Raw genomic sequence first — 16,180 nt, forward strand, 5'->3', positions numbered from 1 at the left:
TTAATAGTGTTCAGCTGACAGCCTCAGAGGAGGTTTATGGCTTTATGCCCTGCAGTGTTGCTGATACAAAAGCTGCTCTGTCTCTGTGTTTTCTGCCCCTCCCTGCTGTTGCACAGTCACCTGTTGTGTCTGATTTAGACTTCTGTGGGAGAATCTTTGTAGAGACTATGATGCAACGTATGTAAGAGCTATGTAAAACCACACGTATAGAGTCACCACTCAGATCTGACTTAAAAACCCTCAAAACAAAATAAAAGCTTTGAAAGTTTGCTCATTTTTGCCAACTTACATCATTCATTCAGTTTTGACAGCCATCAGAAAAAGGAGTAAAATTGTTTCAGAACAGTTTCAAACTGACATTTCTCCAAGCCCATTACTGTATATACAAGCAAAGATGAATCGTGAAGCTGCAGTCTTTGCCAGAATCTCACCAGATGGGCTCGCAGGATGCAATTTTGTGAAAAGTTGATACATTTTTAACTTGTGCAGACAGATTTTCCTCTTGGAGAAACCTTTGAATGTCTTCACACTACTCAAAATCTTTGCTTCATGACTATAATGTCTCTTTTCCTATATTCATGTAAGCTAGCTTGCAACAAAGCCATTGGGTGATTGTATTAGCCTGTTGCCTGGGTTAAGCTGTATATTTGTGTGGTGTGTAAACACGTCTACACTGATCCACCGTATATTCACAGGTATGGGTGTAAGCATGCAGCATGAAACAATGTGCTCTGTGAGGCTCTGTACTTACTGTCAGGAGTAAAACAGCACAGAGGAGAGATTATTGCAGGTTTTAAAGCTTCATACTGACTAACAAACCCAGGTAACATCATAGCTCCACTGTTCATACACAGTGAATAGTGTGTGGGCTCATTGGGATGGATTAAGAGTTAGAGGAGTCTATTAACAGAGGTCATTAGTCATCAGAAGGACAAATTCTAGAATATGAGACATGCTGCTTTCCACTGGGCTATTTTTAGGCTACACTGGTTTAATTTGGAGTTAAAAAAGGTTTTGAAAGTAGAGCACTGCAGCAGGATCAGAGAGGGAGGGAGAAGGTGAAATGAAAGCTGGGACTTCATGTCATCTGCCTCACTTCCTGCTGAGCCTCAGCCTCTGTGTCTTTTTGACTCCTGCCACTCTTTATTTGTAAGGAGACGTGCACGGACGTGTGTTCAAACCCCAGTTCTTATCACACAGTCTTGTAAACAGTAATTAACAATAGAGAAGATTATGGATGATTTCACATATGAGAAAACGTTTAGATCTTTTTTTTTCCTTGTTCAGATGTTGAGATCAGAGCAGCTACTGATCTGTATCAGCCCGTCTCCAGGAGAAGGACCAGCTTATTTGATTGAAATACTAATAATCTGTTTTATTCTGGAACATTTCTGAATGGATCGTTACTACACAAGCTGTAGTTGTAGTGCACATAAGCTCCTGATTGAACTGTGTGCACGGAGCTGTGAGCTGTGGTGTCTGTGGTTTGGTTACTCGGTCGTCTTTTAGCATTCCTTTGTGTCTGTGATATTTCCGATTGACCATCAGTCTGTGATATTTCTGTCTTATACCTCTTACCTTGGTGTGTAAGAAAGAGGCACTAGTAGAAAGGCAGCGTCTCTTCTTTCTATTTGTAAACTGCAGCTGACATTTTCTGCTCTGCAGGTGTGTAACGTACAGGTTTTATTTTTTACTGTCACAGCAGAAAATCTGTTGTTATAGAAAAATGAAATTATTGATACTTTTCATGCGTTACAGCGAAAGGATAAAGAATAAAAACAGTACATAGTAGTGTGCACAGGTGCCACAGGTGCACAGTGAGGGCCTTATACTGTGAAATAAAAATGAGGTCACAGAAGACTAAAAACTAACACTTTGTAGTACAAAGTGTACATGAATAAACGAATCAGCTCAGTGGGATGAGCAGGCGACTGTATGATGGTTAAGAGTGGCGAGCTGCAGCCCTTTGCTGCCCTTCCCCTCTCTCGCTCTGCTTTCCTGTCACTCTTCACTGTGTCTGTCCAATAAAGCCAGAAAATAATTTAAAAAATAAATAATAAGTACACTATAGATCTAAGAAACTACTCCAAGGTATCATGTAGAAATATGTGTGTGTGAATCTTTCTGGGTAGTATTTGTTTCACTTTTGGTCGTGGCTAGTTGCACAGCAGTAATGTTGTATCTGCACACATGTGTGTGGATTCTGGACAGTTGTTGACTTTTAAAGGTCCGCACTGACAATAGAGCGTCAGAGCTGTATGAAATATAATATCACGTCTTTAAAAAACACTTACACTTCATTTTTTCCTGGTTTCTAGTTTCAGAGTGAATCTGTTTTGTTTTTTTAATAAAACCTAAACATCATCAGATTTTCACAGAAGTTGGATTTTTAAATGTTTTCAGTCACTGCAGTGAGAATCAGGTGTGACGCTGTGCAAGTCCTGTCTCAGCCATCTTGGTAATGGTTCCAGTTTGTATGGAGCTTTACATGCTGCGTCCACACTGGACGGATTTGCTATGATGATATTTGATGACTTCAAGTGACTAAGAGTAAAATAACCACCGGCGATGCGAAATGGTCCCGAGCTACACTTTTCTCACCTTGGAGGTGTGCAGTGACCGTGACCGCCAGGGCAGGATACGATGACTGACACATGACCTGGAAGTAAATGCTTTTAGAGGATTACCGAGACAACCAAAGGACGACATGTGTGCAAGTAACCGGCCATCTGCTTCAAAGCAACCTTTGACGAGCAGTTTGCAACTTGACTTTGCAGCTTTATATAAATAATTTCAGTGATCATCGGGATATAAAACAACTGAATGAACAAAACAAAAACAAAGAGCTTGTATCTGTGCCCCAAAATAGGGTCGTTAAAACTGTTTTTCCTGTGCAAGTTGTATTTCTGTCATTGTAATTACTACTGACGAATTCACCCACAGATATCAGTTCAGCTCTTATCATGTTTCTGCTTTAGCTTTTACCAAGACAGGCCTTTGCACAAATAAAATAACCCACTGTTATCCTTCCCAGAAGTCTGGACTGAGGGAGGTGACTGCATTAGTTATTATTTAATCCTTTAACGGTCTAATGTTCAGTCGTGGAACAACAATGCTGTGCACAGCACTGCTGTACGTCGTGCTAAAGCTCGTGTAGACGATCAAAAAGGCACGTTTGAACATTTTTGTTGATAGACTGCAGTATGAACATGCATGGTTGAAAACATCATAAACACTGAAATGCATTAGAAAAGAATGAAAAGTGTGATGTGAAAATCTTTATTCAGTAGATATAAACTGAATTAAGCAGGAAAACTGTCTGAAGATTATTCCAAGTGTGCCAAGCTTTTTATCTGAACCCACAACATACTGTGCAAGTGACACATCCATCAGAGAAAGCAGGAATGTTAGCAGAGGGAATATCAGTACGTTATTACAGTCGGAAAAATCCAAGGAACCGGAAAGAATGATCATTGGATCTTTTCATCAACCACATTCCAGCAAGTACGGCATGATGATCCCAGTCTGGACTCAACACGCTGTGAACCATGCATCATCACATCTAGATTAGACTTTACAGAAAAGCCACCACAGATCCACGAACTAACATCAGCCTGTGCAAGAAGGATGGCACAGAGCCTCTGACACACAGGCACTATGAAGTATGGGCTTCCACTTACGTAACGCTTTCTTTTCCTACATTTAGGACTTTTGTAAAAATAATAATATTTGGTCATGTTAATAAAGAAATGTAAACATTCTAAAGAGTTATTAGCTTTTGAAGTTGAAATGAAATGAACACGGTGCCACCGTTAGCTGAGAAAACCATCGTCTGTGTCTAAATGACTCTCACAGACGGTCTGCTTGTTTCTGAGCTGGTGGGGCTTCTTTCTCAAACACCTGTTTAATCATTTGCTGGTACTTGTCTGTGTCTTTAAGGATGAGGTGGACAGTCAAAACCCAGTGTTAAGAGACAACCCTCAGCTTCATGAAGAAGTGAAAGGCTGGCTCAAAGACCAGAAGGTGCAGGAAATTTTTATGCAAGGTAAGTTTTTGTTTGACTGTGTGGTCGCATTTTAACATGCTAAAAGCTCACCACATCAGTGACATCATTACCGTAATAGTTGTTTTATAAGGAACGTGCAGTAACTTTAGCAGTGGGACTATAACTGCAGTGGGAACTGTTTCCTGTGGCTTGCAGGTCCCTACTCATTAAATGGCTACCGTGTGCGTGTGTACAGACAAGACTCGGCCACCCAGTGGTTCACTGGTATCATTACACATCACGACCTCTTCAGTCGAAACATGGTCGTTATGAATGACCAGGTACGTGGATGCACTCACACACATCTCCCCTCTATGTCTTCATCATGTTTAAAATAATAATCATTTACAGAAGTTTCATCTGATTTCATCTGGTATTAAGAGGCAAAAGAAGTGGAGTTTGACTTTTTCCCGTTAGCCTTCGATGAAAGCAGGCATGAATCTGACACTGCCCAGTTACTGATTTACAATGAAATCAAATTGATCAAATCAAATTGAGACTTGGATCAAATTGATCCAAGTCTCAGAAGTGTTTGAATCTTAGTTACCTCAAGGTCAGAGGCCGAGTTTGATGAAAATCTCGTGAGGATTTTGGTGTATCTAGGATGCCTCTAATGGTTGGTTAGCAGTTTGCAGATATTCTGTTCTTGCCCAAATACCATAGACCTGTCCATGCAGAGCAATGTAAAATACTGTAATTATGTTTTTTACATTTGCATCTAGTTTCTGTTCCGTGAAATCATTTGATATCGTTTGAATTCTCCAAGATACGAGTGTTGAATGAACCTGGTGTGTGTGCTCAGGTGCTAGAGCCTCAGAACGTGGATCCATCCATGGTCCAGATGACCTTTCTGGATGACGTTGTTCATTCTTTGCTGAAAGGGGAAAACATCGGTATTACCTCCAGGCGAAGGTCGCGATCCAGTCAGAACAATAACACTGCCCACGTGAGTACAGACGCACACAAAGACACAGAAGGAAATATGAGATACAGGGATAAACTATCACCTGTGCTGTAGGTACTCAATGAGAAATGAAGAATAAATAATGGATTGTATGCAAAATCTTAGGTTGATGAGGGTGTGGAGTTGACATAGGGATGAGACTAAACACATAAAGCTGTAGAATAAAAGAGATTGGTGTATTAATGACTGTCAAGCTGAATGCATCCAGCATGTGGCTTTCGTTGTTGTGTTTCTGTTAGAGAGCATAAGCTGCTGCTTTTCATCTAATCTCAGCATCATCTGCATCCTCTCTGTTTATCTGTCCGTTTCAGAGACATTGGTCAACACAGATCTCTGAACGCTCTGCATCATTATCCTTTACATTCCAAGTCAGCATTCCCTGAACAGGGCTGTGGCTCCGGATTCTTCCACAGAGCTGTTTGACCAATGTCCGCTTCCTTATTTTCTGTGTTCACCGTATCTTTAAATTGCCAACTTTGCCTTTAAAGTAAAAGTTTCTATGAACCTTGAGTAAGAGGTTAGACACACAGACGCTCTCTGTTGTTCTGCTCACCTCTTGGCTCCGTGTAATGTGACTGCGATGTCAGCAGATGACCATTAAACTGTGGTGATGTAATGTCGAGTTGCCACGTAAGACTCGTTTGAAGCAAGCTCGTGTAAGGAGCTAACGTTGAACTCTTAGCCAGTCACTTCTGGTCCCGCAGTCAATAACAACATTTCTCCTTGTCCCACATTTTCTTTGTGTTCATTTCATTTTGTTATTTTTCTTTTTATTATTTTTTCCTGTTGTCGTTGACATTTTAAAGATGGCGGGAGGGAGACCCGGCGGGACCACTGGCAACACTCAGGTACCCCAGAACCCCCACTGCTACACCACCTCCCAACCCTCCTGTCCTACACTTTCTGCAGTAGAACAAAGCTGACAGACTTTCACACACCCCGAAATCTTAACTCAGGGTCAGGCCTGTAGTTACAATATAAAGACCCCTGATGCAATTACTGTTTTCATTTGGTGCTTATAAAGAACAAGCTGATTATCTGGAGTGGAGCTCTAATTCCACACATCACCTCTGAACTGCGATGCAGTCTGGGACCAGTGTCACCCACTGGGACAAAGTTGGAAACACGGTCAGTGATCAGCTTCAGTGGAAAATAACAGACGAGCGACGGATTGATCTGTCTTCTCAGTCTTATTGGTTAATTTCTGCAAATCTCTCTGCAGGTTTTATTAAATAATACTGGATGTCTCAGCAGGCACTCGGCCAGACATCGAGTAGTTTACTCCATTTGTCTTTTGGACTGCTCGAGCAGACAGATTAAACTCTGTGAAGGTCAAATGTGTAGATCTGTGACAGTACAATATTTCAGGCACCATTCATCTCTTCAGTATTTTTTAAATTAATATAGCTGACCTGCCTAAATCATCTTAAATGTGTAATATTCATGCATTAATTCAGTTTAAAACGTTTTCTGTTGAAACCTTTTTAAAATTCCATAAACACAGATTACAACTTAAACCTAAATCTGTACTCTGTGTTCACGTGTTACAGTGTTCATGGAAGTCAAAAGACAGTAATGTCTCACATGTTCATTAAAGAGTAACCAGTCCCAGGCCAAAGTGCTTCTCACAGCGCCATCTACTGGCTGCTTTACCCTCCGCCACACCCCGGGTAATATAGCTGTTCCCAGCTGTGACGATGTGTGTGTGTGTGTGTGTGTGTGTGTGAATCTGACCAGAGGTCAGTGCAGCAGTGTCTTGTGTAGTGTGGGGTTGCTTTTTATTGATAAGCCCTGAGATCCAACTTCTAAGAAACAGCTTCCTCTCTCTCTGTGTACTGAAACACAGAGCTATGCCTTTCACCAAGGATTAGATTAAGTGAATCAAGAACTAACTCTCACAGGCCCGTGATACTGAATGTCCTGTGCATCATGTGCCTGACTGTAGGTTCTGTCCTATCAATGCCACGGTTTGACCGTTTTAGCATGGACGACTGTTTGCCGTGTCCGTTTCATGGTCAGGAACAGGACAGAGTGAATAAACACACACACAGCAGCCTCCAACATGTCAGAGCCTGCAGAAGTGTGTTAACAGCAACAGACTAACGTCGACCACACAGCGCTGAATGTCAGTGTTTGGCAGCTTCTAGTGATTACAGGGAAATAACCATGGGCCCATGTTGGTCATGAAAAGTGGGTGGGTACTTCGTTCAATGACTCTCACTTTGAACCAGCTTCATTGTACGGTGTACTGACGCTGTGAATTAAGGATGACGCTGACTAATGGGGAAGAAAGGAGCGCCCACTGCCACCGTCAACAAAAAGTGAAAGGTGAAGTCACAGCCTGGTTATGAAGCCTCAGTGTCAGCCTCACTGATGCTTCCACAGGGATGGAAACAAAAAACTCTTAAAGACCTCATTTCACTTACAAATGGTGACGTTCTCGTGCAGCACACGTTCACCTAATAAACCATAAGAAACAGAATGACAGTGACCTGTGTGAGTGTTGCTCTGTGAGAGTCACAGTATCAGGATGCGTTAGGACAGTGATGCTCTCTCTAGCCTGAGATCAGCTCACTGCCCTGCACTCTGCAGCCTATAAAACCCAAGTTAGGGACAGCTCCAGTGATCCGTGTGTGCTCTGTCATCTTCCATCACTGCTGTGGTGGCAGTTCGTAGCAATATTGTCCTTCCTGTCTGCTGTCAGCGACAGCAGCGTGGGTCATGTGAATGATGGTAGGCCGTGACCCTCAGTTGCACATGATAAATAGGAACATTCTCTGAAACTAGAAAGTACAAAGTAAAGTAAACCTTGATGACTCCAGCCTCTTCCAGGCATTGTTCATGTCTGTGGACGCTCCTTTGACTGAAGCTAAACTCATGTTTTAAATTATTGCAGAAGTATATCAAGCAGACATAAATACGTGACTGTCACATAGACACCATGTAGAACAACCGTGTGTTTGTGGTAGTTGTTTCAGTGTTCCTTTCTTATTTCATAATCTGTACAGTTGCTTCAAACCCATGGTAGACCAGTTATTTCTTTTGTTTATTAATTTCATGTATAAACGTGTCAGCCAGTGCTTGATTGTGTGGAGCATACAGCCTGCCAGCCGTAACAATGAAAGCCGAACAATAGGATCTGATGTAGGTAGTTTTACTGATGTTGTTGAGGTGCATGTTATGTACTGGTAGGTAAAATCAAAGTTATGTTTGTGATTTACAAGTCTGTAGATTTCTGTACATAAATTAAATTTGTTATTTATTTCTGTTTTAATTCTTGTAGAGTCATTACACACGAGCCCAAGCTAACAGCCCTCGCCCCATCATGACATCAATAGGCCCCAACTCTAAAGGCTCACAGGGCATGCTGGCTTCCCAACAACTGAGCCAATCGCAGCAGAGTCAGCAACCAGTCAGCCAATTACACCACTCGCCTGGTGGCAGTGGGCGGGAGCAGAGAGAGCAGCGCAACTCTCGTTCTTCCAGGAGGAAGGGATCAGATAGCAGCGTGCCAGAGGAGGAAAAGGACCGAAGAGAAGAGCCCGCGGGGCGAGGTCAGTCGGGTTTCATCACAAGAAAGCTAAAAACATGCACACATATAAAGGCATTTTATGGAAGCACTGCCATTTAAACCTCCATTTAAGTGTTAGCCGTTGTGGGAAAAAGTCCAGAGTTTCATGTCATATTGAAAACAATAAATGAACTTCTGCTCGAGTCAAACAGAACAATGGGTGTATGAATATCATGCTAGCACGAGCTAGCTGTTCACCTTTAGTTTTCACAAAGTGACTTCACTAACCTCTGATGTCATGGTGGGTTTCCCCATCTTTTATGTACAGTCTATGACCTTAACCTAACCTATTGGAAAAAAAGAAGCAATTTTTGGTTGCTATGCACAGGGTAGCTTAATGTAATCCCAAGACTTGCACCAGATGTTAGATGTTAATTAATATGATGTATTATGTACCATCATGTTTAGTTTGTGTAGGTTTCTGGTTCTGTTTAGGAAAAGCTTACTTTTATGTCTCACCCATGTGTGTGGACCTGACCCAGTTTAGTGGCTAAACCAGACTAACCTGTCACTGGCTCTGTGGCCTGAGCGGTTTATACGATTATTGTTATGGTCTGACTGAGGTTTTACCTCCAGTCCTGAATATTTAAACTGTGCATTCTGACAACAGGTGGGTGGAAATAATGATTCAACAATCCAACATATTATTGTCTAATACTTTTCTGTTAATGTGTGTTATGTGTTCTTGTCTCTTTCCTTAACATCTTTAATAAGATACAGTAGCTTGCCTTTGTTTTTGATACGTAAAATGTCTATAAATGAACACAACCGTCCTGACTTTTGTCTCTGTTGCTCTCAAACGCGACTACACAACGATCTGTCCAAAATAAATCTGTAGAGGAACGCGTGGCTGTCACTATCACGCGTAGAGAGTCTCACTCAGGTACTATAATCCCACCTGTTTGTCATCTGTTCAGAGCCCAAGTCCAAGGTGAAACAGTCTGCGAGCAAACGCAGGAAAGGTGACGAAGATGAGAAGAAGGCGGGTCTAAAGAAGCTGAAGACCGACATGACGTCCGATCTGTCCGAGAGCAGCGACTCAGAAAATCCTCACAATAAGAGAGCCACCCACTCCTCTTGCTCATCTTCTTCCTCCACCTCCTCATCTTCCTCCTCCTCCTCCTCTTCCTCCTCCTCAGAGCCCAACTCTGAGAACGAGCTAAAGACTCGCAGTGACGTGAAACCAAGTGCCATTTCTAAAATGGAGGAGGACGAGAAGCCGCTTCTGCAGGGACCCAAGACGAACGATTCCTCGTCTGTCATTGGCCGCCTGTCTCCATGGGCGGAGCTTCAAGTGACAGAGGATGTCAAAAAGAGCGTAGTGAAGGAAACGAGCAAAATGTTATCAAAGGAAGACGAGGAACTGGTAGCAGTAACGCAGATCACCCAGTCTCCACGGCAACAGACGCCGCTGATGTCTGATGTTGTCCAGGGCGGCGTTCTGGAGAACAGCAAGAACACTGTGAAAGGTAGAGTGAGCGGCTGCAAGTTTCTCATCTCTGACGATTATCAGTTCAGCGTTCTTACATTGTTGTGTTTTGTTTTAGCGTCGTCTCGATCCCAGACGCCATCGCTGTCCCACCTCCACAGTGCCAGTGTGATTGACATCACAGATGACGCCCAGGCCACCGTGCACCGCGAGAGTTCAGAGGCTGTGTCGGCACTGCTCGCTTCCCAAAAGGCCGAGTCCACGGCCCTTTCGCCTTACCTCTCTCTCAACCCCTCACCCGTCTCCTCGCCTCCTGTAGCTCCGTCTCCCTCACCATCAGAGGGAGGCCGCAGGACGGAGATGGAACCTCCCGTGCAGCAGCAAGGCGTCTTGGGAGGCGGCGTTACGGCGACTAAGAGCATAAGCAGCAGGATGGAGTTTGCTTCTTCTGAGGTCATCAGGTGAGTGCAGACGATGTTTTAAATCGCTCGGCTCACGTTTTTTTACCCCTGGGCTGATGCTGGGACGGCGGCTGAGCGACGTGGACGCCTGTGAGAGAATGAAGCAACGTACAAATTTCAAATTGATACAATAGGTGTTATCTCAGTGACCTCGACTTCAGGGTCAGGGGTCAGAGGTCAAGGTTTCTGAAAATCTGGTGACTGTGATAACTCGAGATCAAGGTGACGTATTTTTGGGAAATTCATATCGTAGACCAGGGGTCCCCAATCTCAGTCCACGAGGGCCGGTGTCCCTGCAGGTTTTAGATCTCACCCTGGGTCAACACACCTGAATCACATGATTAGTTCATTACCAGGCCTCTGGAGAACTTCAAGACATGTTGAGAAGGTAATTTATCCATTTAAATCAGCTGTGATGGATCAAGGACACATCTAAAACCTGCAGGGACACCAGCCCTCGTGGACTGAGATTGGGGACCCCTGCCGTAGACTGTCTTTTTGGAGTTGGAATTATTTCCAATGCTGTTTGATTGTAGATCTCAACTAATGCTGGATTTTGGGGCCTATTTTAGGAGAGTAAAACACTTTTTTATATTAAAATATTAGCAGCTGACACAAGTTTAGCAAACACAATGGATCTCTGCTCATCAAAATCAGAACCACATCTGGCACAGCTGCTGGGATTGCTGCCTGTTGTGTCTTGTAGCTACTGCACATTTGTGGCTTTGTGATCTCCCTAAAACTTGCAGGGAGAGTTACCGAACTTTGTTTTATCTTGTTTCCATAAATATATATTCTGTTAGTATGTATTTGTTCCTACACAGTAGTTTGGGTACTGCTCACTTAGCCAAGACGTAGGGCAGCGCACTGGATGGTGGATGTTACTGTTAGCAGCCCACTAGGACCCCTCTGTGTTTACATGTTCTTGCCATGTAGGCTCTTTCTGGGTACTGTAGGCTCCAGTGCAAAGACATGAATGTTAAGTTTCCTGCTGATTCTCTTGCCTTTTGTAGCCTTGAGTTAGACTAGCAGCATGTTTAGGATGCATCCTGCTGTTTCTCCTGTCACATTCGGACAGACCTGTGACTCTGAGTAGGTTAAAAGGAAATGGATGGATAGATGGAAAAATAACCTGGTCGGGTTAGGGTTAGACAAAGTGGATTGAGGATCTGAAATTTGAAAAATAAAAGTGTCCCAATCCTGGATTGGATACAGTCACAGAAACCTGCCCTGGACCACACCATGATCTGAGGATCTCTGACTTCTCTCAACGTTTAACTTTATAGTCTTTCAAATATAGTGCGATATCATACTTGTTTCGTACCTTTTCTGTTGAAACTACCAATAATCCCGCGGGTTCTGCTGTGCTTTTTTCCCAGGCCTGTCACATCGATAGCTGAAAGTGTGTTGCTGGTGGAAAAGGAGAAAAATGTCCTTCCTCACCATCATCTTCATCAGCAGCAGCACCATACACTACAGTCGTTCCACCCTGGCATGAAGAGTCCCTCTTTGTCTGAAGAGACAAGAAAACACCCTCAGCAGCAACCAGCCCCCCACAAGATGAACACGGTGCTCCCCCCTGACATATCTAAAACTCAGATCGCCTCCAGCCCAAACCCCAGCTCGACTCACCTGGACTCCCTGAAGCAGAAATCCCGCCCCGACAGCTCTCCGAGCCCCTCCTACCCAAACGCAAGTCAAGCTGATCTGGTCAAAGCTAAGACCCACGCAGGCCTGGTGGACATTTCTAAACCTAAAGCTAACACCTCCCCCGAGGTATCTAAACATAAAATACTGAGGTACTCGGATACTTCCCCGCCTCCACCGTCTCGTTTGCCCATTAAAATAGAGCCGGCAGAACCTCCGCGGTCTGGCTTCAAGCCAGTGCGGTCAGAGTCGGGCGCGGTCAGTACGAGCAGCAACACAAAGAGTCCGCTCATTATCAAGAAGAATGAGCCCTTCACTGTTTACAGAGACCCAGCTCTGGTTCGCTCCGACGCAGAGAACTCCGCCTCTGCAACAGTCTCATCCAATCACGTGGCAGCCTATCTCCATCCCCACCTGCACACGTTGCACTCCCCCCACTCGCCCTGCCTTACCCCTGCGTCACACCCCCACGCAGCTTCCCATCTCCTTGCTCCTGCTCACACCTCCGCCCTGCCTCACCCACACCTTTTGCCTCCCACTGTGCTCCCAGCCATGGCCCCTCCTGCAGCATCTCTCCACCCTCGACTCGACTCTCCGGGAGGTCTGGGTCACCTTGCTCTGCCCCACCAGCAGCAGTACCTACAGGTGGGCCTCCTGTGTGCTACAGTCCTGTACTGTGGAGAAGAGTAGTGTGTCTTTGTCTTTTTACCCTCCTTTAAAGAAAAGCTAAAGATGCGTCTGTGTTTTTCAGGGCCAGGGCCACCCTTCACCATCTCTTCTAGCCCAAGCTCACAGCGGGGCTGCAGGACTTGGTCTGTACCCAATCCTGTGGCAGTACCCCAACGGAACACCAACGTCCTACCCACCAGGGCTCAACCTGCCCCCCACAGCTAAGTGGGTCCACCCTGAAAATCCTGTTACTGTGAATTCTGAGGCCTCTCTCAGGAGGGTAGGTGTACAGGAGCGCCCATATCAGCGTGTGTTTGTGTTTTTGTTCATATTTCCACTGGTGAACAAAGATAGAAGGAAGAGGGAGGATCCAGAGAAGGATCTGGAAAAAAAGAAAGAAAAATTTGGAAGGCAGAAAGAAGAAGTCTCATCTTTAAGCTTTAAGCTCTGGTTTTTGTTATACCACAGTTCATTCAACAGGATGACACTTTCCTTTGTACTGTCCTTGTTGTCCTTACAATATCTACATTGATTTTATTCAGATGTCTGTTATAAAAACATATTCCAGTGTGCTGACGATTACAGAATGAAGTGATGGTTTACTCATTTTGATGTTCAAAAGTTCACTGCTTTGGTTTCCAAAGCAAACCTCAGTGCCTTTTATATGGACGCAAACGCGCGTTGCAACTTCTTATCTGGTGCGCGTCTTTTGTTTTGACAGCGAATGCGCACCTGCAGACCACTTATGTGCACCCCTGCCTATAAGCCTGTTGGCCATGAGCATAATGTGTGACACAATAATAAAATAAGACGGTCACCTGTGAGGCCGAAATGAACGTTGCTGAGCTCCATGGGTAGATCTATGAAAGTCTCTGCACCTTCCTAAAAACGCCTCAACAGCGCTACAACTCTACATGGATCCTAGTAATAGCAGTAGTACAGAGCTTTGTGATACCAAAGCCTGCCACCTTGTGGATGATATTTTAATAAGATACAACTGACTGGCATAAAAGTAATTATTCTTTTAGTATTTTAATGGTCACCTGATCTGTTTCTGGAGCTGGTGATCAGTACCAAAGTAACCGCACCAGTTGTGTGTTCATTCAGGAAGGTAGACCTTTAAACTGACTTTTACACTTAACATTAGTTCCAGGCGTAGAATTATTTCTCATTTCCAGCAGGAGTTTCACTGGTGACCAGAAGATGCCTGGTGGCTTAGAGGCTTATGGGACCTTTTGCTGTCTTGTTCTATGACCTCAGTAAAGACGTGTGACTTATAAATCACAGGTTGTTAGCTAGTGAGCATGCAGCGTCCCTCAGATACACCGTTCATGTTCCCGGGCTTGTGACTCGCTGATGATGTTTGGTTTTAAAAAGCTGAGCAGACAAAAGTCCTCCCTGTGTGGAGTGCATTCACCAGTGGGTGACATCACAGTGACTAGTCCAATCCAGGGGGAGTTCGTGGCTTCAGGTTGCATTAGTCATTATTCTTAGTCCATGGAGGAAACCTGTGATCTGACCCCTTACTGTGGGGCTGATGACATACACCAGCTTGTTCCCTCGATCTGTATCCCAGAGTTTTCTTGGGCAGGATACTGAAGCCCAAATACAACTTGTAATTGTCAGAGTTTGAGTGTGAGCGTGATTATTAGAAAGTGCTGAAGTCACAGAGTCAAGTGCTGTGTGTAGGTGTGAGTTGTTGAATGTGACTTGGAGTAAAAACACTCAAAGCAACAACACAAACATGTTTCATGTAAGCAGAGCAGAAAAGTGGAATACAAGGCCTTTATATCAGCCCATTAACCATTTCATGTTGATTAGAGGAAACGCACAATCAGTCGAGAACACCTACCACCTTCTTCTTTTATCGTTCGGCCGCTCTCTTCACACATGGATCGTTACCTTCCATCTCATCCTGTCCATGCATCCATGACCCTCCTCTGAGCTCCTCCCCTGATCAGGTCCTTCTGCAGCATCCTGATTTAGTTTTTTCCCCTGTATAGTGATAATGTAATACACAATGACCTGCATGTGTCTCTAAAACGAGGAGTGTTTCCAAAGGTGAAAACACGTTCGTTAACCATGAAATGAAGGATGGTCGGAGCTGAGGATGACTGACGGGACACCTTTAAACTTGACTAAATATATTTAGTAGTTTTAGTAAACAGGCTGCAAAAGCTGAACATGTTCCAATCATGTAGATTTAAAAGACCAGATTTGCTTTGCTCTGAGAAAAAAAAGTAACTATCTAAACATTTACAGTGTGATCCATAACATGTTTTAACTGTGTACATTATTGCTATTAGGTCAGACAAATTCACTGTTTGTCTGTCCGTCTCAGTATCTTCATATTCATAGCATATCATGGCCTGTGAGGCTGGATTTCAGCTTTAGCATCCATAAAGGAAAATCCAGGTGAATAGTTGTGCATTAACTAACAGACTAGTTTCTCAGCTGCTGCATAAAACGCCATTTTCAGTATTAGCATGCATTTATAGTTCCTGTATCGAGTATTATTGATTAAAAGTAATAAATTGTGTTGCCCACACATGTGCTGAGAGAGCTAACCCCGTTCAGCTGGAACTGAAAGCTCATGTCAGGTTCATTCACCCAAAAGTGACATTTGTCTTATTAATAAAAGCTGAAATAATGCTGGTTTTTCCAGCTGTGTTGAGCCTCTGTGTTAAAAAAGCTACTGGCGAATCAGACGCGAGTGTCTAAGGCACAAAATAACCTCCACCCCATTATTGTTTGGCCACGTGTTTCCTCACATAGTTTTTTGCCCTGAGCAGAATAACAGTGGTGTGTTTGTTTGTGTGCTGTGTAGAATACTGCCAGTCCATGGCTCCATAAGACTGCTGGTGCTGCTGCTGACAGTTTGGGAATGCTGAGCCACGTTCCTGTCCGGCCAGCCAGCGCCGATGCCCACCGCCCCCCTGTCAAGATCGCCCACACGAGCCCTCCATTGTCAAAGACCAGCATGGATCTTCATAAAGAGTAAGCAGTTCTTCTTAAAAGTGCTTTAGTTAAAGCTGCCTCGTCACTCTGTCACCAAACGTGATGATTTCCCACATTAATACTGACGTCTAGGTTTGAGGAGGTGATGGTGCAGTAAATCAGGCCACAGGCTCCAGCTCAACTTCTACAGATCAGAAGACAGATTATGGATGGTTTGATTAACTGTTGACTTTAAAACACTTAATTAACATAAAGATCGTAGTTTGGCCACTTTGCCATTGTGACTTGTTGTTATTGAAGAGTGGAGAAAGTCCACGCTGAGGAAAAGAACTACTTCCTGTTAAAATACTTTGTTTTTAAAAACCAGACAGTCTCCCAGGTCATGGTACTCTAAGGAGTCTTTAAGTTTCTTCATTCTCCTTAGAACACAAATGTT

General features: G+C 43.9%; 1 protein-coding gene across 5 annotated transcripts in view; it reads left to right on the forward strand.

Annotated features, from left to right (window-relative positions):
- The window catches only part of jmjd1cb (jumonji domain containing 1Cb), a 108,330-nt gene that overhangs the window by 74,978 nt on the left and 17,172 nt on the right, over positions 1 to 16,180 (forward strand). For 4 of the 5 annotated variants that reach the window (XM_013276821.3, XM_025909522.1, XM_005471226.4 and 1 more), the window contains 10 exons: positions 3,940 to 4,045; positions 4,202 to 4,326; positions 4,848 to 4,991; positions 5,816 to 5,857; positions 8,293 to 8,563; positions 9,498 to 10,049; positions 10,128 to 10,470; positions 11,850 to 12,762; positions 12,869 to 13,066; positions 15,614 to 15,783. In XM_013276821.3, coding sequence (XP_013132275.1) covers positions 3,940 to 4,045; positions 4,202 to 4,326; positions 4,848 to 4,991; positions 5,816 to 5,857; positions 8,293 to 8,563; positions 9,498 to 10,049; positions 10,128 to 10,470; positions 11,850 to 12,762; positions 12,869 to 13,066; positions 15,614 to 15,783 — 2,864 coding nt within the window. The remainder of the gene's footprint in view (positions 1 to 3,939; positions 4,046 to 4,201; positions 4,327 to 4,847; positions 4,992 to 5,815; positions 5,858 to 8,292; positions 8,564 to 9,497; positions 10,050 to 10,127; positions 10,471 to 11,849; positions 12,763 to 12,868; positions 13,067 to 15,613; positions 15,784 to 16,180) is intronic. The other variant, XM_005471227.4, reaches the window with a different exon arrangement.

This window comes from Oreochromis niloticus, linkage group LG8 (assembly GCF_001858045.2).
Source record: "Oreochromis niloticus isolate F11D_XX linkage group LG8, O_niloticus_UMD_NMBU, whole genome shotgun sequence".
Classification (NCBI taxonomy): Eukaryota; Metazoa; Chordata; class Actinopteri; order Cichliformes; family Cichlidae; genus Oreochromis; species Oreochromis niloticus.